This window comes from Etheostoma spectabile, chromosome 21 (genome assembly GCF_008692095.1).
Source record: "Etheostoma spectabile isolate EspeVRDwgs_2016 chromosome 21, UIUC_Espe_1.0, whole genome shotgun sequence".
Taxonomy (NCBI): domain Eukaryota; kingdom Metazoa; phylum Chordata; class Actinopteri; order Perciformes; family Percidae; genus Etheostoma; species Etheostoma spectabile.
In genome coordinates, this window is record NC_045753.1 from 5,679,990 (window position 1) to 5,702,687 (window position 22,698).

The 22,698-nt window shown below is 38.4% G+C and overlaps 1 protein-coding gene across 4 annotated transcripts in view; it reads right to left on the minus strand.

The window, feature by feature from the left end:
* The window catches only part of LOC116671508 (V-type proton ATPase 116 kDa subunit a), a 37,559-nt gene extending 15,773 nt beyond the window's left edge, over window positions 1-21,786 (minus strand). For 2 of the 4 annotated variants that reach the window (XM_032502851.1, XM_032502850.1), the window contains exons 1-18: window positions 21,695-21,786; window positions 20,125-20,287; window positions 19,406-19,484; window positions 18,966-19,063; window positions 17,011-17,139; window positions 16,844-16,926; window positions 14,999-15,125; window positions 14,738-14,820; window positions 13,905-13,998; window positions 12,831-13,043; window positions 10,955-11,105; window positions 10,154-10,293; window positions 9,893-10,056; window positions 8,091-8,181; window positions 6,984-7,102; window positions 5,885-6,101; window positions 2,820-2,927; window positions 55-162 (exon numbers count right to left, since the gene is read on the minus strand). In XM_032502851.1, coding sequence (XP_032358742.1) covers window positions 55-162; window positions 2,820-2,927; window positions 5,885-6,101; window positions 6,984-7,102; window positions 8,091-8,181; window positions 9,893-10,056; window positions 10,154-10,293; window positions 10,955-11,105; window positions 12,831-13,043; window positions 13,905-13,998; window positions 14,738-14,820; window positions 14,999-15,125; window positions 16,844-16,926; window positions 17,011-17,139; window positions 18,966-19,063; window positions 19,406-19,484; window positions 20,125-20,241 — 2,121 coding nt within the window. In that variant the 5' untranslated portion in view covers window positions 20,242-20,287; window positions 21,695-21,786. Of the gene's footprint in view, window positions 1-54; window positions 256-2,819; window positions 2,928-5,884; window positions 6,102-6,983; window positions 7,103-8,090; window positions 8,182-9,892; window positions 10,057-10,153; window positions 10,294-10,954; window positions 11,106-12,830; window positions 13,044-13,904; window positions 13,999-14,737; window positions 14,821-14,998; window positions 15,126-16,843; window positions 16,927-17,010; window positions 17,140-18,965; window positions 19,064-19,405; window positions 19,485-20,124; window positions 20,288-21,694 lie in introns of all 4 variants that reach the window. The other 2 variants (XM_032502849.1, XM_032502848.1) reach the window with 1 other exon arrangement.
* Between the last annotated feature and the right edge of the window lie 912 nt (window positions 21,787-22,698).

A 22,698-nucleotide genomic window follows, 5' to 3' on the forward strand; every position in this document is an offset into this window, starting at 1 on the left:
GGAAGAGGGTGGAATTAGAATGAAGTCATGTTTGGTGATATTGAATGAGCTCACCTCATCTCCTTCCTCTGAGTGTTGGGAGAGCTGGTCATGGTCCATGATGCCAGCCTCGTCCTCCGTGGGTCCGTTGCCCACCCGCACCCCTCCGAACTTCTGCGTGCCCTGTTGGGTGAGTCCGGTGCATGATGAGGACACGCCTGTTTGCTTTAAAGACTGCTCTAGATTCTCTGCAGCGGTTTCTTCCCTCTTCTGGGACTAGATACAAAAGCCACAAGAGCTGTGTCTAGCTTAAAGCAAGCCTTGGAACGCTTTCTTCTTCATTTACTTCTTTTTTTTAAATAAAAGGGCACCCAGTACAGTAAGTGAAAAATAAAATTCATCCACCCCTTTTGAAACAGGACACTCCTCACTGGTTGAGTTGAGCCTCAACAAACACTGTTAAAGACTCTATTTATAAAGTATAGCTTGTAACAGTAACTATATAACTTTAAATGGCTAAGATTACATTCTGGTCTGAATTTGACTACATTTCCGGTTGGGTCATTGAGCTACCAGCAACATCCAATCCCTTCTAGAATATGGCAAATTAAGGTAAGCAAACTATTATTATTAATTTTTTTTTTTAAATTGCATCACAACAATATTAATTGACAACCCTTTTTTGAAAATGAAACAAAAACAAAATAAAAAGTATCTTTGAAATCAAAAAGTATAACAAAAAGTATAACAATTTTCCAACAACTATAATATTAAAGACAAAATAATTGACTCAATTACTTTTAAATACAAAATCGGACCTAATCTGCATGCATCGTTTGCTGCTGATTGGTAGAGCAACATACTGAACCACCCAAAATCCTAAAAGGTTGGTTTGCTTGACCTGCTGCACTGAAGCGTGTTCAATTCTGTAACATTATCTCTCACAATGTAACGCAATGTCAGCTAATGTGAGTAAACCACAAATGCGTACGTGCAGAAAACAAGCATTATGATAAGCATAGTAGGAACATTAAATGTTACATAACATACAAATGGCTGTGGATGTAAGATTATGTGGATGCTTAGAAAACTTTAGTCATAGATCTATTAGCGGTATTGTGACTATTATTGCCGCTGTTCATCGTACCCCCAACCGTCAGACAACCATGAGCCTGGGTCGGTCCGAGTTTTCTGCCTAATAGCCGTGACACACCAACCAGAGGGCTGACCGTTGGCAGAAAAGGCAGTCTGACTGACTCCCCGAGTTGGCCAAAAAAAGTGCCCCGGAACAAACCAAAGCGATGCTGTCGGCAGCTGATTGGACGTCAGCGTCACGTGGGTCTGGTTTCACTGGAAATTCAAAGCCAGACCGTCATGGCGGCTTGTTCAGACTCCAACCTCATATTTTCCTGAAATTGTTCACCGAAACGTGTTTTTGCCGGCAGTGGCCGCCTTCCGACTGAGCATGTCAGGTCTGCCAAAATGAAAACCGCCGCCCCTCCAACGGATGATTGCAAAGAACACACCAAACAGACTTGAGTCACCAACCTCGCCAGACTGTCCGACGGTTGATTATCGGGTTGGTTTGTCAGGGCCTTAAAATAAGTTTTTCCTTACCACTATAATCAACTTACTAAAATGTAACAAAAGCTAATACAGTTTTGTCAACAGACCAGGTGCCAATATTTACAGTAGTCGTGTTTCCATCTAATTGTAAAACAAATTTTATAATATTGCAAAAAAGAAAGAAAAAGAAAATGTGAATTAGGAGCATTTCTATCAATTGGCTGTGAATAAACCACACTACGCAAAGCGTAGTTTTGTCACACGTTGACATTACGCATGGTTGCAGATTGCAAACCGGCTTACTAAATCAAAACGTTTAGAAGCTAAGTTCTTTGGCTAAATTGAGAGGAAAAGCATTGTACAAGGTGGCCACCTGTGCAGAATACAGGGTTGTGGCAGCGTGACAACCGTTCACCGCTGTTTATACGCTGTGTGCGCGCCGTACGATTCAAGCAGTTGAACAAATGCGTCAATTTACCCGAAGTGGCTGTGGCACAGGCTGTAGACTTGTATACTTGTGCCACAAATGTGCGGCGCGCACTAGATGGGACCCATATCCCGGCATGTGAGTTACATGTTCGCTAAGTCACAACTTATTTGGCAAAGCTCCCATTTTGCGTAATAACTGTTTTTCAAAAAAGGCAAAAACCACCTTGAGCGAGAAGTTTTTTTCCTCAAATTTTGCCATTTCCATCAACATTTTCTAATGTGATACTTACAATTTGCACATAAAAAATACGTTGATGGCAACATGACTAGTGACTGGCACTCTACTTACAAAGTTAATATGTAGGGCTGTTCTCATGAACATGGTAAACACAACCATGGATTATAATTAGTACTAATCTTTAGTCCGATAGTTAGTCTGATAGGACTGCAGTTTTTTGAAGTTTAAGACAACCAGTGAGAGCAATGAGGCCATGAGGCTTATTCATCAGTTATTTCGAGTACTTCATATTTGCTGGCTGTTCAGCATTTTGGATAAGAACTGTATAAATATATAAATTGAATAAAAGTGTACAAGTGGTAGAGCTTTAGCTGTTAGGGTGTCCTTAGTCTGTGCATTATTTCTATAAAACTTTTTACTACAATATGAGCGTTTCCAAGGCAGGCTTTAACCATTTTTCATGGCAACACAACCAACCACATTACACAATACAATGCATTGAAATGAATGGCAGAATAAGAGTAGAAAAAAAAGGTTATACCAAAGGTTATAAATGTTATTCATCAAAGGTGGCAGTAAGGTTATAGGTGGGGTCAGAGCCACATACCAGGTGCTTTTTCCACATGTGCTGACGCCGAAGCACCATAGTTTTCACAATCAGCATACAGGGTACACATGCAAGGGCAATCAGCACCAACAAAATCTGGATCCCCATCTACAGATTCAAACAGAAAGAGGTTAACAAGGTGTTGGTCATGTGTAGCAGTGACCAGACAATGCTAATTTCCTAAACATATCCTGGTGAGGGCTAACTCTCAGCTGGTACGGAAAAAAAGACAGCACTTTCTTTTGTTTGTCTCATTCTCAACTTATTACAAGCAGTTACAGTTACATTACAGTTATTTGTTGTTTTAAATATAAAAAGTAATATTCTGATCTGAAGACATAACATACAGTATATATGAATAAAGGCTGACTGATTACCTCTATGCTTACAAATTCAAGCTGTTAAAAGGAGACTTTTATGCAAGATTGTTCTCTGTGGATATAATCTTCTCATGTATACATGCATTTACTGTTCATAACCATGTACTTCACATGTTGATGGTATGGGGGTGCTTTGTTGGTGCCACTGTTGGGGATTTATTCAAAATTGAAGACATATTGAACCAGCATGGCTACCACAGCATCCTGCAGCGACATGCCATCCCATCTGGTTTGTGTTTAGTTGGACCATCATTGGACCATCATTTAGTGCTAAGTGCTAAGCCTTTCTGAGAACTCCTTCAAGACTGTTGGGAAACCATTTTTGGTGACTACCTCTTGAAGCTCATCAAGAGAATGCCAAGCGTGTGCAAAGCAGTAATCAGAGCAAAGGGTGGCTACTTTGAAGAAACTAGAATATAAGACATGTTTTCAGTTATTTCACACTTTTTTGTTAAGTACATAATTCCATGTGGGTTCATTCATAGTTTTGATACCTTCAGTGATAATCTACAATGATTATTGATTTCATAGTCATGAAAATAAAGAAAACGCATTGAATGAGAAGGTGTGTCCAAACGTTTGGCCTGTACTGTATATATAGTAACCTATTATTTGAATCATTTAATATCTATTCCAACATAACGCTGATTCTGGTTTATCTGCACAAACAAGAGCAGGACATAAACACTATGCTGGTAAATTGTTGGTCTGACTAAATGGATGTGGTCCTTTGGAATAAACCTCCCTTTGGCTGACTTAGTTTGTTGTCATTTTTCATCGTTCATTCTCCTTTCCAGTTTATTTTATTGCTTCAAGGGAGTGTGAACAAGAAACCTCTTGATGAGGGCTGGGGGATACCTTAATAACTATAAGTAATCTTACATGATTCTGAGAAAATTTACTGATGATTGCGTGATGGTATTCTGTACCAACAGCCAATCACATTTCAGAAACACAACTATTTCTAACCAATCATATCAGGAACTGACACCCGTCATGCCAATATAGTCATAGTAAGGTTGGTTGAGTTAGCTGAAGACGCCACATGTTTTTGTTTTGGTATCAAAAGCCACACAGATGGAAGAGATAGAAATATTGTAGGTGTCAGCACAAAAATAGCAACAACAACAGTACAGCACCCTAAAACGTTGAGAGCTGTTGTGGATAAAAAGTTATTGGGAAATTGGTGGTATGGTAATATTTTGCCCACCCCCCATTTGGCCACACAATGGTTGAAACAATCCAAAAAAAAGGGCTTGGTGACTTAAAGTCCTGTTTGGAAGTGGAAAAGTTAAACATCTGTTTTCTAAATGGAACACTTAGTCCAAATCCTTAAAGTCTTTTCTCTTGTAAAAGCAAAACACAATAAAGCATAATTCTGACCTTTGATTAACTTGTCAATTTTAGAATGGAATTGAATGGCATCATTGCCGACCCTTGTGGCTGATGGGAGAAAATAACCCACTACCACTGCAGTTGAGTGGTGTGTACAGCTGGTAAAAAAGTAAGAGCAGTTGTCATCAACAGTAGATGTATTGGGTGTTTTATTGCCATCAGCCACAGAAGCTGTAAGACAGAAACAGAGTGGGGCTCAAACGATGCACTCGCAACTCACTTCAGTAAAAAGGTGAGATTGATGAAATGTTTTCAAAGCTGTGTATTACATTTTTTACAAGAGAAAGGTTTCATATGATTACCTAATCCCACCTTTCAAAAAGTGTTGCGCACAATGTAAAGCATCAATGTGAAGCTTTTGTCTACACACGAAGATGAAATGGGGCTAGGCTACTCATAGTCCCAATTTGGAAATGATTTTGATAAAAAATAAAAAACGCCATATCACCCAGCCCTAATCTCGACCTAGAAAATGAAGATGGAAAACTTAGACCAAACTAGGTAGTATGGTAACTAGCAGGTAAACTAGCTGTGCAAATGAGTTCTCCAACAATATCTCCCTCTGACTTTTATATGTATCAAGAGCCTGAATGTTTTATACTCAAAGCTTAACTCCAGCTGGAGTAGAGCCAACAAAATGTAAAACATTCCACTGTCCTAATACTTTGCGGCTGCACTGTAGGTCTGGTTAGCAGAGTAAATGACATCACGGTAGTTTGAAAGACTGCCCTTTAACTGAACATTCTGAGTTTATGTCTGCAAGAATAACTCCTATAACTTCCAGTGCTACTGTTTTATAGCTGACCTCTGACCAGAAGAAAAAGTAATGTATACAGTATATGTAATTACTATTACATAGTAATATATACAGTATATGTAATCACCTGATGCGTTCTGCAGCTATGCATGGCTTACAAAAATAAATAAATAAGGAAGGCTTGTATTTCTGTGGCTGTGTGTGGTGTCTTTTTAATTGCTATGTGTATGTTTTAACCTGTATTGATGTTTTTTATTTATTTTTGTTGCTTCATCTGGCCAAAAGACTAAGGTTGAAAATTAGCTGACACTTGGCTAACACTGGCACATTTACAGAAATGTTGATTAATGTGTGTTGTCCTTTATAAATAAAAAATAAAAAATACTATATAGTATATATATATATATATATATATATATATATATATAGTATATATATATATAGTATATATATAATATGCTATTATTATTGTTTGCTATGAGGGAAGGGCAGGAAGCTAGGAGAGGCAGAGGGGCGGATGATGGAAGGAGCACCTGTCCCCTGTAGAGGGGCTTGTTGATGGGGTCGTTGTAGTTGAAGAGACACATGTTGATGAAGTGGATGAGCAGGCTGGGTGCGTCCTTGGAGGTGGCGGCGTCATAGGCTGTCCACTTGTAGAAGACCAGCAGCGCGAGGTAGCCAAACAGGCTCGCCATAAACACGATCTCTGGGATGAAGCCCAGGAAGATGTTCAGTGGCTTCTTGAAGTACCTGAAGTCAGTTAACAACACAAACAAACAGCTATGTTGGTGATGGAGAGTCTAGTGTGGCATTTGTCGAGCAGTTTCACTGATTGGCCTGCAGTGAAAATATAATGAAACAGCGGGTGAATTTTTATATAGTGTAGCACTGGAACTGTCAACTGTCAGAACAGTTTCCATCAAGGGTAATCGTTTCATCACATTCCATCAGTGTTATTGTATGCATTTGTATTAATATCATAACAGTCTTTCCTATGGAATGAGAGGTTTGTAGTGGGGGCAATGTGGGCATTGTTTTCCTTTGGGATTTTTTTCTTTTTGCTTTAGCAGATTTTGCCATGGTGTAAAACATTTTCATCCCAAATGGAATTAAGAAAATAGAAAAATGGAGAGAGACAATCCAAGAATATTATCTGCTTGTTTACACCATCCTTTTTTGTGGACATATAGGCAAAAACCTCAAACAATTTCAAACTACATAAATCCTGGCATAGAACATGTATGGTACAATTTGCATGCCAAGTGATGGCAGGTCTGAGTAGTTTTAAGGCCTCAGTGGACTTCAAATGAAGTTTGTTTCAGATCGTCTTCCAATAGCATCTGCCCATTCTTTGTAGGTTTAAACTTCTCTCTCAAGCTTGTTTTTCTCATTCTTAACAGAACAATTTTCATCACTTTTTGTGCAAACAACCGAGGAGAAGACTGAAGCGTGCACCATTATCACTATTTGTATGATTCATCATCTCGCTCCTTTCTTTATTTTATGTCTTTGAGTGTGGCCATTCAAATCAGCTTCAAACCCTTTTGCATGTAGTAACTAAGTAAAAAAACTGAGAAAGACCCAATGGTTTAGGTGTTCATTTTCAGCATTCCCGTTGAGTGTAATACTTACAGGTGGTTGAAGAGACTGAGAGACACTCCAAACAGCATGTGGATGACGCCCAGGATCACAGACATCTTCATCTTGAATGAGTTGAGGAAGGTCAGCTTGTTTGAGGCAAGATTCCAGATCTGCAGATATTACACAACAAGCTCAAATTTTTGAGACCAACCAAGGTGTGACTGTCCCTTATTGCTCTTTTCTTTTTGTGTTCTAACATTATGCCAAATATATAATTTTCTCCTTTTTGTTAATTATTTTAGTCATTAATGCAGATGTCAATCTGTAAAAACAGCTCACAAATAAGTAAGTAAGTAAGTAAAATGTATTTATAGCATTTATAACAGAGTGCTTTACATAAAACATATGGGATGCTACTTTTTTTAAAGGCTCATTAATGTCCTATAACAGAACAGCAGGGTACTGTAGCTTTTTAGCATCCATTACTCAAACAGGAGGAAATGCATTTGTTGGGGAATATTTTCAGCGTAGATTCATCCACATTTGGTGCTCTAGTGAGTATTTGGGGCCGCAGGGCGGTGGATTTGAGTTTCATTCAAAATAAACTACAAACCCAATTCCAGTGAAGTTGGGACGTTGTGTAAAACGTAACAAAACACAGAATACACATTTTCAACCTATATGCAATTTACACTACAAAGACAAGATATTGAAAAACCTCACGCAGTTGTTCACAAAGTGGTGAACCATCCTTGCTTGTGAACTTTTTCTGTAGATGCTCCTTTTATACCCCATTTACCCGCTCACCTGTGGAATATTCCAAACAGGTGTTTTTGAGCATTCCTCATTTTCCCCAATCTTTTGTTGCCCCTGTCCCAGCTTTTTTGGAACATTTTGCAGGCATCAAATTCAAAATGAGTGAATATTTGTAAAAAGCAATAAAGTTTATCAGTTTTATCATTAAATGCCTTTGTAGTGTAGTCAATTGAAATCATTGTATTCTTTTTTAATTTTGATTTACTCAACATCCCAACATCATTGGAATTGGGGTTTGTACGCTAACATGTCCCCCAGTGCAGCAGTGTGGCTGTGATTCTTACCAGAGCAACAACTGCCAACTACTGTTTTTGTTATTTTAGTGAGGGTAACAGATTTTACCGGGTCAATTCCAAGAGGATAAGGCCCGTTGAAGACACCAGGAACTGCTGGATCTAACTGTAGAACTGCATTTTCATCAAGTGTCTCATACCTAGAACAGATCAGCAGGAAATGAAAGAATGTATTTTAATAAAGCAGATTATTTACTCGCTGCAGGTTTTAGAGGGAACAGCAATACATTTTAGAAGATGAGTCTACCACACAGAGTATTTAGATTAATAAAATCACATGTATGTCAATAGTATGTTATATGCTTAAAGAACAGAGAATGGGTGGATAACACCTGAATGGATCTGAGTGGTGTAAAAGGATCCTACATTATCAAACACAAATTAATTTCCTGACACTATCTGAATATTTTGGTCAGTTCTCTATATGCTCAATCTGTGACAGTTTATTTTACAGGTGTATAATTTCCAATTTTTTTCCTAGGAAGTTTCTTTGAAAATTAAGTCAATGTTTAATTTAGTTTCTAGCATAGCTTAAAGACAGAGCACAGCCAGGAAGACTGACTATGCAAAACTGTGCATTGTTTCTTGACAATCGACAGTTAAAGGGTAACTAGTGTTTTTTTCAACACTATTTTCCTGTTTTGGTGACTAGGTGACTTATGGGAACAACAATCTTTAACATTAGTCCAGAATTAAACTAGACTGCTGCAGTCCGCAACAAGCTATAATGCAAGGTAAAAGGCCAATTGTCCAGCTAGTATTTACGTCCACAAAAGTGCTTGTTTTTTCCACTGACAGGCTCAGATTGATATTCTTGGAGCCTGACAACATTATGGAAGGATCAGTTTAGATTTAGACCTTTAAAACCTCTTTGAGACCTTTCTGTTTAACCAGAAACTGCTCTGAAGTCGCTAAACCCACCAAACTCCATTTAAAAAAGCAATACTTTTAGCGTGTATAGAGCCAGCACATTTTCACATGTAAATTAGTAACTGTGTGTTTATTCAACCAAAACTAGAGTAGTGATGTTGGAAAAGTGGAAAGACTAACCAAATGTGGCTTTTCATAGTTTTATTTTGTTTCTGTTGACTTTAAATGACGTGTATTTTACATAGATTGCATATATTAACAGTCTATGGTATTTTACGATGTTTATTTACATGGAGTCTGATGTTTTTATGCTTAAAAAAAGGATCTTACTCTTTAACTAAAGGGTTGACCTCCATACAAATCCTTTCCATAATGTTGTCAGACACTTAGAATATTAATCTGAGCCTGTTGGTGTCAAAACAAGCACTTCTGTAAAGGTAAATACAAGATGGACTTACGTACATTGTAGCTTGTTTAACCGCTGACGCTCAAGGTTGAAAAAAATGTTTTTTACCCATCCAAACAATTTTTTTCTACAGTATCTTTCTGTTTTTGTAAAGGCATAACGGTGCCAAACCAGGCCAAACTCACTATGACAACACGTCAGGTAAATGTTGTTTTTACATTTATGTTTGTGTTCAGATTAAACAAACATGTAACATGTTCATTAGTTTATTACTTTATGCTAAGCTAGAATAAACACGCCCAGACTCCAACCCTGTACATGTGAGATTGATATGGGATACATGATAATATATGATAGATATTAATATTTCCCAAGATGTTGAAGCATTCCTTTGATATTTTTTGAAAATTTTCATGGAAAATTTAAGAAAATACCAACCTTAGGCATGGTGCTGAACTTCATCTATTGATTTGTGGTAGATAAAGTAGACTAACTTTAAGAAAACATTGGTAAAAAACAGGGATGTGGGTAATCTCAAACAGTATCACTGCAAGCAGAGCTGGTGGCTGACTTACGTCCAATTTGCTCCTTTGGGGCCAAACATGGGCCTAACGCTCCATCCAGAGCCGAACATGTTGAGTGACTTGGAGAAGCAGTCGTTGTAAATGATTCCGGTGTAGACGGAGAACATCCCCATCAGGAGGATGATGTAGCGACCAGCAAACACCATGTTGAACATCTACAGAGACACACAACAACTTGGAAATATAATGTGTTTCTAATTGTGGAGTTTGAAAGTTTTAATCAAGGCTTTTTTTCTTTATATCTTACTGTACCTCGTTGTCACTCTTCTGGGCGACGAGGCGACTCTCGCGGATGACCAGGTAGAGGGCAATACAGGTCATCAGCAAGCCGTGACCCATGTCTCCAAACATCACCGCAAACAGGAAGGGGAAAGTAATGATAGTGTATGGAGCTGAAACAGGTGACACAGAAAGGGACCATCACACAATGAGGCTACAACAATCAAAACCACTCAAATATTCAGTAAGTTGAATATCAATCAGTATGGACTGTTGAAGTGTCTACAAAAAGCTGAAAATGTTTTGTAATATCAAGGACTTCTCTTCTCAGGTGCCGAATGTCTGGTTCATTTTTTAAATAGCAGTTGAGCTACTGCCAATGAACAGAAGAACGGAGATAGGAAAGGTGTGGAGCAACAGTTCAAGCAACTGCAGCAGCTGGTGAGAGACGAGTCGACAATTGATTCTTCCAGCAGACATTTCACAGCAAAAGCTTACCAGGAAATGGAGGGAGTATGCACTTATAAAGAAGCTGAAAGGTTTTTAAGCGGTTGTATTATTCATGGTAGCCTTCATGTTTTCAAAAAACAACAAAATGGAAGCCACTTCAAAATAATTAGGGAAAAAAAACAGTATTACTGTTCAAAAAGAAAAACTGAGAACAGAAGGGGAACAGGGTGAAATTAGAAAGAAAGCACAAACATTCAGAATATTTTCATAAAATAAGATCTTTTTGCTGCTACACTATTACAAGTGTCTGTGATCATTAATTTATATGTTAACTAATATGAAGAGTAATTAATTAAAATAAAGATAAACAAATTCCTGTATAACCTGGATTGATTTCCCGGTAGTTCCCGATGCCGTAGGCATCCACAATGTTCTGGAAGCCGGATGTGAACTTGTTTGTCTTATTGAAGGTAGGTGGAGTTTGCTTGGTCTGCATCCTGTTGAGAATGGACGGCACTGTGGAGCCGCTCCTCTCCTGTCAAATAAAGCCCTCACTTATCAGTCAAATACTGCCCATGTAAAAAGGGTAAGACCAGATGAATTAAAGAGGCCACCACTCAACCTCATGGCAATAGAAGATAGAATAGATTTTCCCACTTTAGCGTGTAGCTTAACATCGGCATGGCCGCATCATTTGCCCCTGGTTGACGTCACGTATGCTACATCTATTAATTTTACGGTCTATGCTCATGACCTTAGAACATTCATGTAAATTAAAAAAGTAAGACTGCAATTAATACTGTATAAATACATATGGTTGGGTTTTTGTTTTGGCTTTGGCACTTTTCTATTCAATTTTACCTTTTTTTTTGCAGTGATAGCACCTGTACACGCATTTGTATGACTGATACATGATTGTATTGACTGTGGTGCAGTTGTTTTACAATTTAGTGGCAGGAACTACAGCCTTGTGTGTTATCAATTCCAACAGCCTAGCTAGACCTCTCACCCTTTGTACTGTGTGATGAACACAGCACTTGGTGCCAAGGATTCGGCAAGTGTTGAAATAATATAAAAAGGATTGCAACTTTGTGTGCTAATTTTTGCAAGCTAGCCTTCCCAGCTTCCACTGTCTAAGTGGAATACAAACTTAAAAGCACAATGGGTCCTCACAAAGGCTGAATGATGTAAAAAAGACAGTCAGCTTAGATCAATAATTGTCATCATTCATAAGAGAAACAGTATAATGCTCTCTCCAGTTTGCAGCGAAAATCGCCACTCAGAAGATCTAGGCTTAAAAGCTAGCTAAAGAATTATGTGCAAATGTAGTATATCCTCTTCTGAAATGCAAAAATATGCAGCTATAGGATCAACATCATTTATATTTGCTTTTTTTTTTAAAGTGAGGAGAATTGACATTTCAGTTTAGCTTTATACCCATATTTCTCCAGCAGCAGCCATATTTATATTATTTTACAAAGTTGCTGTTGTCCATACAAATAAGACAGTGTTTCTTACAGTTTCATCACAGAAAAGGAAAAGCCAAAACATACAAGTGTAAGTGTATCACATTATTGTTCTATCTTGCAGTACTTGGTGCAATTTCAAATGTGTCACAACATTGTAATTTCCCCTTGCGGGATTCATAAAGTATACATTGTTATTATTATTATGAGTGTGGAGTGACAGTTCACAACAACAGGAAGCAGAGCCACAGGGAGCTTTGGATAGACAGAGTCAATAGAGTCTGCATTTTACTCTGGTAGAAGTAAAATTGCTGGTAAAAGTCAGCCAAAATAAAAGCATACGATAGGTCAATAATATCTAAAACCATTTTTTAATTGTTGCCCATGATTTTACAGTTGCAATGTGTAAAGCAGTGGTTCTCAAACCTTTAAACAGCAAAGACCTCTAAACTGACACAAATTAGACCGTGGGCCCCCATCTGATAAGACTTTGTCACAGGGTCCCCCACCTGATAGAATTTCTGCTTTTAGATGTTTTATTACAGAAAGTGAAGAAACACATGAGCAAAATAGTCATTAAATCTGTCATTGGGCTACTCTTGGATGAAATTATAGTGAAAACTAATTATATCCCTTTTTCTTGGGGACCCCTGGAACCGTTCAAGGACCCCGTTTTTGAGAACCACATGGGTGTAAACAACAAGAAGAGAATAATATGTGATACTTACACCACACAACAAAAACAAGAATATTAAATACGCAACCAAACCAAAAAAACAACAACAACAACTTACCGTCCCTCTTCGCAGAGCAAACTGGATGGAGTCCAGGTCTGAGACAGGACACCACACCTCAGCAATCAGACACTTCTGGGTCACGTCGATGTTGCACAGGTTGAGTGTGTGGTAGATGGCCTTCATCTTCCTCACCTTGATGAACCACACCCGCATGGTCTTAGAGGCGGCCTGGAGTACTCGCTGACGGTGGTCCTCTGTTTGGTTCAGCACCTACAGTAGACGTGTGGAGCGATTTGTTTTAGATTGTAGATCCTGGTCCAGTCAACACAGGATATATGGATAGTGTAATTCTTGACAGTGTCATAGGTTCACCTGAGGTAAAATGTCATAATGACATGAGTGGCAACCATAGCACAAAGCCTGCTGCTTTGAAATTTTTTATAGTTTTTTAAAGTTAAAGTTCATTTTTCACATGCTGTTTTTTTGTGTTCCACCTGTGTGTGTTGTATCCAATGGCCTTTAAGACTACACTTTTTGCTTATTTTTTATTTTGTTATATGAACATAATGTGAGATACACATCTGGAATGTGTAGTATTTGTGATGTATTTATTAGATCAGAGTAGTTTTTCTATGTAAGCCTGAGTAAAATTCTCTATATGGTATAAGAGTGTTGCCTTTGGTTGGAAGGCTGAGCCTACAGCAGACCTTTCAAGCAGAACCTGGCTTTTTTCCAGGCTTAATAAGGGCAAACTTTAGGAAACCACAACACTATGAGACGGGACTAAGGTCTTTCACAGATAAGAACTAATGCACAAGAAAACACCAACATCTTATGTAATTTGGAACACTGACATCCTGTTGTGTAAAGTTCCTGATTAATTTCTTGTTTAGTGAGCAGTAGTTTAACAAAGAGTACAAAGACCCATTGAAAGAATGAATTAATTAATTGAAAAAAAGAACAGAACTGCTAATGATAATTTGGCTTAAACAATAAGCAGACTTTACTCCAAGGTCAACCATCTCTATAAAAACTGACTCTTACTTTACTCGATTTACATTTTTTGCCAACCTGTTTTGAGTGATATAATGTGTGACGGGAGCTAAAGATCAATTATAGCGACAAGCGTACCATCTGGAGGTCTTCGATACGGCTGTTGACTCCAGCCAGCATTTCCTTCCTCTCCTGTGGGGTCTCTGGACATGGGTAGAGTGAGGCACGGAACCTGGAAAAACCAACAGAGTCGGCTCACAACATCTAACACATACTTTACTGTACTTTGTTCATGTTTCCATCATGTTTCCTTCTTTCTTACTCTGTTTATTTATGATGCACACATGAAAGGGTGCACATCTTGCATGGTGGAATTGAAAAAGGTACTCCAGTGATATAGTTGAGCACTTCAACAAAGTTGGGGACATGCAAGTGACAGATAAAAGAGAAAGAACTAAAAAATATCCTTACTAAAAAAACAAAAATAAAAGGGTCAAAATCAAAGCAGCAGAGGCTGAAATAAATCGATTTTTTCTTGACATGACTCAAGTTCCAAATACACTGGATCCTTTATTTATCATTGCTAGAGCTTTTCTGTCTGGTAAACACTAAGCTTGTAAAACAGACATTATAAATACGTAGTCTCTAAGCCCAACCCAAGATAACCACGTGTTAAATCAATTGCCCTGTTGTGACATCAAGCAAAAACCACCAAAGCAATACTGGGAACCTCAATTCGTTAAATGGCTGGACGTTAGCTCCAAGAAAATGTTGACGATATACCATTGGTCAAAGTGTAGACCATTCTTGTCCCTTACTTTCTATGGTCTATTATGGCACCATGTCCCCTTGTTTGCTAGTCTGGATAAACAGCATTTGTATGGATCCCCCTGTAGTTGTGAACCAATATAGTCCTTCCTATTTCTATTCAGCTTGAAAGTATTGTAGCCATCTTCTTCAGTAACACCCACCCCTCACAGATCTTCTTCACCCTGTTCTTCAGCTGGTCACCTTGGAAGAAGATTATGAACACTGATTTGTGGACTTGGTCTCCCTGTTGGGAAGAGAAGAGGTTTTTAGAAACCTACACCAACTTACACAACTCACAGATGAGTCGTGTATCTGTTTCTAAAATGTAAAAATGTAGGACTGATTTTAGCTTGCTTCTTTTTTTTCTTCTTCTTAAAATGTTACTTTACTAGTTGCTATGATTGTGTGTCATGTGTGCTGACCGTGGCGGGGTCTTCCAATGGGTCCTCAATCTCTGCCTTCCTTAAGAAGACGTTACCGCGACACACTCTCCACAGCATCCTCTCAAAGGTCGGAATCCTCTCTCTGCTGATAACTCCAGCCACAAACCTGCACAGACAAAAAATACAAGTTCTCCAAGTTGATAACCCAAAACAAACGGACAACTGTATATACGCAGTCACACTAAACGGTGGCAAGAAGGACAGGTTTTTGTTAAAAAGAGTGATAAATAAATGGAAATGACCATTTTGAATCATACTTGATCAGCAGGCTAGCTAACTAGCTTAATTGGATATCTTCCTGATATTATGGAAACCCAACACAGTGGTAACATAGTATATAAAAATGGCAATGTTCCAAATAATGTTTGATACATCATAGAGCACAATTCTATCTATCCAGAAATGCACAATGGTGACCAGTGTTGGGCAGTAACAAATTACTTAGCAATATATTACTGTAATATTAATACAATCCAAATTAACGAGTAGTGTAAGGGATTACAATTTCCAATACCGTAATTATATTACTGTTACTAATCCAAGTAATACTGCATTACTGCATCACACAAATGTGATTTGATTATTGTCCCAGGTCGGCTTTCTTGTATGATGACGTGACGTGTATGCTTGTTGTAAGGCAGGTCAGGGCCAGGGCAGGTCACGTCATGTGGCTAGCCAAAAAGCTATTCAAAGGATGACAGAGAGAGAAATACTTGCAAGAGCTGAAAGTAGTGTCATTATATAAAGGCTTTGATCCGTGTTGGTTACTTTGATGACATCCACCATGTCACTGTGAGCAGAGCAGGGCAGCGTCCCTCACTGGAGTTACTATGGTTATGGGGATCTGCGTTAGTGCTGTAATCAGGCGCTAAACGTTAGGCCCGACAAGGACTGAACCCGACAAAAGTACATTTTGATTGACAGCTTTTTAAAAGCCCAAACCCGTTTACAGCCCTACATTATTCAGATGTACGCACGCACACAGCTCTTTTGCCTTTTGTCAGGAATTAGTCATTTATACATTTATACATTTTGACATCAATTAGTTTAAAGTTTTCCACACCAGACTTGGCTTTCTTTGAGGTGCAACCAAAATGTAATCACCAGGGGCCAGCCTCCGTTTCACCTCCTCAGCATTCATTTTTGCGCTAATCACCTGAACGCTCATTTACCGCGCAACCCGGAGTGCAAGCCCAAGCCTGGCCCGAGCTTGTGTAAAATGATAGAAATTAAGGCCGAACCCTTCGGGTCCGTTGGGTCTTCCTATATGGGTAATTATTGTTCCAATAAAGTAGAATGAATTCTTAAAGAGCTCGAGGTTGTGCATTTGTTTTGTGTGTTTTTATAGGGTTTTGTTTTGTTTGTTGTTGTTTGGGGAGAAGTAAAATAGCAATGTAACAATTAACGCAACTAATTACTTTTAATACTAAGTAACAAGTGTTCTTGAGTAACCTGCCTAACACTGATGGTGAAACATTATATATTTACATTCCTGTCAATGGTTTCCCTTTGTTACACAAATCTACATGTGGTAATAAACCAAGAAATGCACTAATGCACTATAGTCATTTTTCATTGCTAGTAAATTTTCAAATTATTTGAAGTAAAACACTGTTATCTGAATATATGGCTGCTTCATCTGCTGAGGGACAATACATCAGGACAAAATATGACAGATGTTTTAAATAAATCACTAAGTAGTTGAGGACATCCTAATGACCCCCAAAATGTGTTTTTATGTGATGTAATGTCTCATTTGAAATTCGTGTGAGTATTTCAGTATTTGCCAAGAGAATGTGTATGAAAATGTAAAATATGCCTTACCCCAGTCTGAGCGGGGCCCCGCGGCCCCCCTCACTGCCCTCCATCAGAGCTGATGACTCCTCCAGCAGGTTGGGATCCTCCATCTATCAAAGACATTAGGATGACCCCTATTACCTTATTTAGGGAAGCACATTAATTGTGCGTCTCAGAGGGTGAAATGAGCAAACCTCATCAAAGAACTGCTGTGTCCGATGGAGGATGTGTTTGAGCTCCGTCAGCTCCAGGAAGTTCTTCTTCAGGGCTTCCTGGTTGGTGTTGATTTCCTTCAGTTCGTTCTCCAGCTTCTCAAAGGTGGCCTGCCAGTCACAATCAGCAGTATAAATCCCACATGCACATTGTGCTGTAACATGTACGCATCATCACATATACTGTACACAACCACCAATTCATGTATAGCCATTCAAGATTTACTTATTTATTTGGACTACTACATATTTGTTTACAATTTACATAAGCACTTGACTTATTTCAACTGGAAGTGTGTGTACACTATGTGTAAAGTATGTGTACACATACTTGACCAATAAAGCTAATTCTGATGAGGTGGAGAACATAACAATCCATACAATTTGAGCTTTGAATTTCTATCCCATTATCTCTACATGTTAGGCCGGCCCCTACACTGCCTGTTTTTAAATCCCATCTTAAAACACATTTTTATTCTCAGGCTGTTAACACACTATGATGTCCTTTTGTCTTTTAAACTGGTCTTAAGTCTTTCTATATGGGCGCACACTCTACCAGGTGATCTTGCTAGCTGCCCATGTTTTGATTGTACAGCACTTTGGTCAGCTGATGTTGTTTTTAAATGTGCTTTAGAGATACATTTGGATTTGGATTTTGATCCTCTTAAATCAAAACCACAAGTTATTTTAAAAATGAAACCCTACGCTGGACACTATGTGTGACACCTCCAAGCTCAGTTTCTTTGGCTACTCTCTTTTAAAGCCCTGGCAAGGGCCATATAAGCAGTACGTCAGAAGACATACTTTACAACACAGAGCCACAAGAGTAGAATTTGGCCTGTCTTGTCATGCTGTGGGTTATTCTGTGTGGGGGGTTTGTGGATTATCGACCATGCAATTGTTTTTTTACCTTTCTACCAAGTCATCAGTATACATGGGTAAACTCAAAGTCAGAGGTGTCAAGTAACTTACTTAAGTAGAAATTTTGAGTTCAGAGTTTTTACTTCTACTCCTTATATGTTCACACAATTATCTGTACTTTCTACTCCTAACATTTTAAAAATAGCCTGGTTACTTCTATTTCAGTTTGACTTGTTTTTATTCCGGCTTGTCATCGTTCAAAAAACACCAACCATTTACCCTCCGAATAGAGTGAATTTGATTGTGGTTGAATATGAAGTATAAACATCTACCATTCCAACACCCTATTGGTTTGTACGCAATCCAAACACAAATCATGTCACACTCCAGCAAGGAAATATTTTTTCAAATTTTTGTTGATTTCTTTCCTGCGCTTTTTGACATTTAAAAAAAAAATCTTTTTCCTATATTTTTGTCACTTCTAATTTTTTTCAAATGCTATAAAATTAAAAAAAAATAATAACAATGAAAGTAGTGAACTGATCATTTATTTTACTACATACATGCAAATTGGTAGCTGGAGAGATGCCAGTTCACCACCTGGGCACTGCCAAGTGCACGTGAGCAAGGCACCATTCCCCCCCCAAACCGCACAGGGCGCTGGTCCAGCACTGGCAGCCCACTCACTCTGACATCTCTCCATTTCGTGCATGAATAGGTCCTGAGCATGTGTGTGTGTATTTCAGGCCTGTGTGTAGTGATGCTAACAACAAAACAGAGTGTAAATTGTAATTTCCCCACTGGGGATCAATAAACAATTTAAATTATGATATTATTATAATTAAATTATTATTTAAGTAGTTTTGTAACAGTACTTTTACGCTTTTACTTGAGTAAAAAGCTTGAGTTGGTAGTTCAACTTCTACAGAAGTCTTTTTCAACCCTTGTATCTATACTTCTACTTAAGTAATGAATGTGAATATTTTTGACACCTCTGTTGTAAGTCATAAAATACATGCTATCAATATAGTAATGATTTATGATTTGATGAGCGATAATGACTGATGATGTATTACCTCTAGATCGATCATGTCCCTGGGGAAAGGGACCTCTGGATTTTCTCCAGTGTCAACAGTTGGGATATTAGCTTTCTTGATCTCCTTCTCCACAAACCCTGTTCAGCGAAGAGAATCAATGATTCAATACCTTACCAGTGTAAAACTGAGTTCTTTACATTTTTCTATATGAGATGAAAAAAAAATCATCATTTTCTCATTGACACCGCTGTCATTTAAAAAAATGTTTTACAGGTGTACTACAGGTTCTCAGGCCTGGGAGTGGTAAAGTTCACTCAATACATACGTAAAAACAAGTATATCCAAATCACATTTACGTGGGTTTACGTAATCTGAAAGGAGCAGTAAATTGAAGATGGACTGAATCATTCAGTTGGTAGGAACTACACTGTGAGTTTGGCTGGGCATGAATGTTACACGCAATTTGTCTCATTACTTACTCAGTTTCCTGTCCATCTCCTCACATCTCCTCACTTCATTCACAAACTTGCGCTGGAACACGTTAACGTCTGGATTCAGCTGTGGGTGGACAAATGTATCATTAATACATGTGTAATTTCATTGAAAAGAAAGCAAACAGGTAATGCCACATGTCCTCTGTGGCCTGTAACACTATCCCTGGCTTTAACTACCAGCTGCAACAGTAACACTGATATTGTGTGTGTGTGTGTGTGTGTGTGTGTGTGTGTGTGTGTGTGTGTGTGCGTCTGCAGGGGCGTCAGACTGGAGGGAAAAAGGGGACAGAGAACCCAGGGCCCAAAAAGATGCTAGAATAAATAGCTGTTGATGCAGGGAGGGGCCCATAGAAAATGCCTTTCTACAGGGCCAGGATTTTGTGCTATGCCCCTGTGTATGTGTGTGTGTTGTGAGATTAGTGCAAAATGTCCTGGAGACACCAACTATAGGGGGAACTACCACAGAGGCAGTTTTGAGTACTTGAGCCAAGTGTTTATATGTATGTCTGTCTGTCTGTCTGCGGTCAAGTTTTGTCACAGAGATAGCGTCACAACTGTGCAAGATGCATTCAAGAACCTTTACAGGTTAAGATCTTAGTAAGGAAAGAGAAATCTTCTCACCGCAAGATGGTTTCTAGTTTAATTAATGAGATTATTTCTGCCTTCAGAGGAGCTCTACCACCAAGAAATGGCATGATACTCACATCTCTAAACTGGACCATGCCCAGTTCTCCCAGCTCACTGACACAGCAGTAAGCTGCCTCTGACTGGAGAAAGAGCTGGGCCAGGGTCATCTCCTCGCTCCTGAACAGTTCCCCCATGATGAGACTTGCACTCCACCACAGCTAGAACAAAGAAACAATGCACCTATAGGAAAGGAAGTCATTAGTTTTAAATATATTTTTTTTAAAACTGTGTATTCATACATATTTTACACAGGAAAAAGGTCAGGTTGAAGAACATCTACAAAACCTGTATTTTTCTTAAAGAACTGTTGTAATAATTCAATACAAATATATATACAGTATACAGTACTGTATTGTAGTGTCTACAAAAAAGGACAACACATACTATACTATACTATACTATACTATACTGTACTACACTATACTGTGCAGTCCAGCCTGATGTAACAGAGTAGTGAGGGTGAGTAGAACATACAATAATATAGGCCTACTATGCTATTATACCACGCTAAACTAAAAGTATGTACACTGTGTTGTATTGTAATCAAGGCAAGATCAAAATCACAACAAAGTAAGCAACTGTACTGCTGAAAATGGCAATCATCTTTTATAATCGATTAATCTGCCAATTATTTCCTTGATTAACGTATTACTTGTTTTATGAAATGCCAGAAAACAGTGACTCAAAGGTCACATCTTCAAATGTCATGAATTTTTTGAATCTTTGCTTGAAAAATAACTGAAATGATTTAATGATTGATTACAAAAATAGTTGAAAATAGATTTATGTTCTTTAAAATTGACAATGATCAGCTCCAGTGCTTCATTATTTTTTTAATTACCTGATGAAGATGCCAAATTGAAGCTCCTGTAATTTTTCCTGATCTTAAGACCCTTTCCTGTAGCTGTGCCCTTTTTTATTCTTAGAAAATTAATTGACAATTGACAATAATTGACATTGACATCAATTAAAGCACCAGAGACATTAAACACCATAAGAATCTAACACTGGTCAGAGAAAATAAACTATTGAACATATGAAACAACACAGTACGATTAAAATATATTTATAGACTGGCAATTGATATAGACGAACAGTACTGCTCTCATTATACAGCAGTCCAATATCCACGCATTACTCATAGGCTACAGTAGCATAGGTTTAAGAAGATGCGTAAGCTAAATACGGAGAGGAATATGGCGCTTATGGCCAAGTATATGGACAAGCCTTTATAGAAATAACTCATACACAACGCAGAGACTAGCCTAGATATTACGCTACTGAATTGCGAGCCATTAATATCATTATAAAACAGTTCTGCGTTCTAAAATCGAGCTTCTCGCGAGCCTAAGCTAGCACGCGGAGCATCGCGGATGTCGCAGCATCTCCTGCTGCCGCTGCCCTTCACTGCTCAAGGACGCCATGATGCTGCTGCTGGAGTCCGGCCTACAGCGACGTTCAAATAACCTATCTTGAATCGTCGAATTAAGGTTCATAATTCCCTTACTGGCACAAGGCTACGTCTGAAACACAGAAAGGACTAGTTTTACATTAAAGAGTCTTAAAATAACTATTTAGGCTACTCACCTGTGTAAGATGCAGCTGGTCAGCTCTCCGGCCTCCTAAATGATGGATGCTGAGGACTAGGGCGGTGCATCAAGTTACATACAGTCGGCCGGAAACATACCCCAAAATAAAGAATTCCAAAATAAAAGCAAGGTTTATTTACTTGACATACATTTTCTTTTTAAATGTGATCCAAAACAATAATCATATAAACGCATATCAAATACTTTGTATTAATAATCACTCGCTGTGGTGCATTAGGTTGCTCACAATCATGATTATAGAATATTTTGCATTGTCCTTTACGTTTTGAAAATCTAAGCGGAAGCTTGCTTTAAATAATCGTCAACTTGACAGGTTTGGTCCAGGACTTTTAATCATTGTATTTTGATTTTTTTCAGCTTTGTTTATCAGAGACAATGCACACAAATAATGCATAAAAGTAAAAATGTGCCAGAATTAGCCTGGAGGTTATTTTACATCAGCTGTCCCTGGACTGTGACCCCTTATGAGAGGGTGGAACAGAGCATAAAGCCCCTTGTGGTATATTTGTGATAATGGGCTAGGCTATATTGATTATACAGTATATTATATATTTTATAAATAAAATAAACTATAAAGCACACAGGAAGTACCCTGGAAATCCAGAGATCCCACGAAAGCACAATTTTTTACAGTTTTTTACAGTCTGTACCAAACTCTGATTAGATGATTATCATGTACTAACTTGTGCCTGTGGGATGCTTATGACACCTCATTTCTTATTAGTACCACCTAAAATAAAGTGCCACCCAAACCACTCGTCTAAGCGTTCTGAGAATAAGGTCTACCAGATGTGGTGGAATAGTCCACAATTGGCCAAGCGTTGAGTCCGTACAAACAAGATCCTGTCTAATTTTTCCCCTTGCAAACAGCCACAGCAGAGTTTCACTCCCTCTAAGTTCCACATGGTGCAGGGTTTAAACCAGGACACTGGCTGGCTGCCAGCGAGCAATTTTGAGAGCATGGAACTCCCATAATGCACA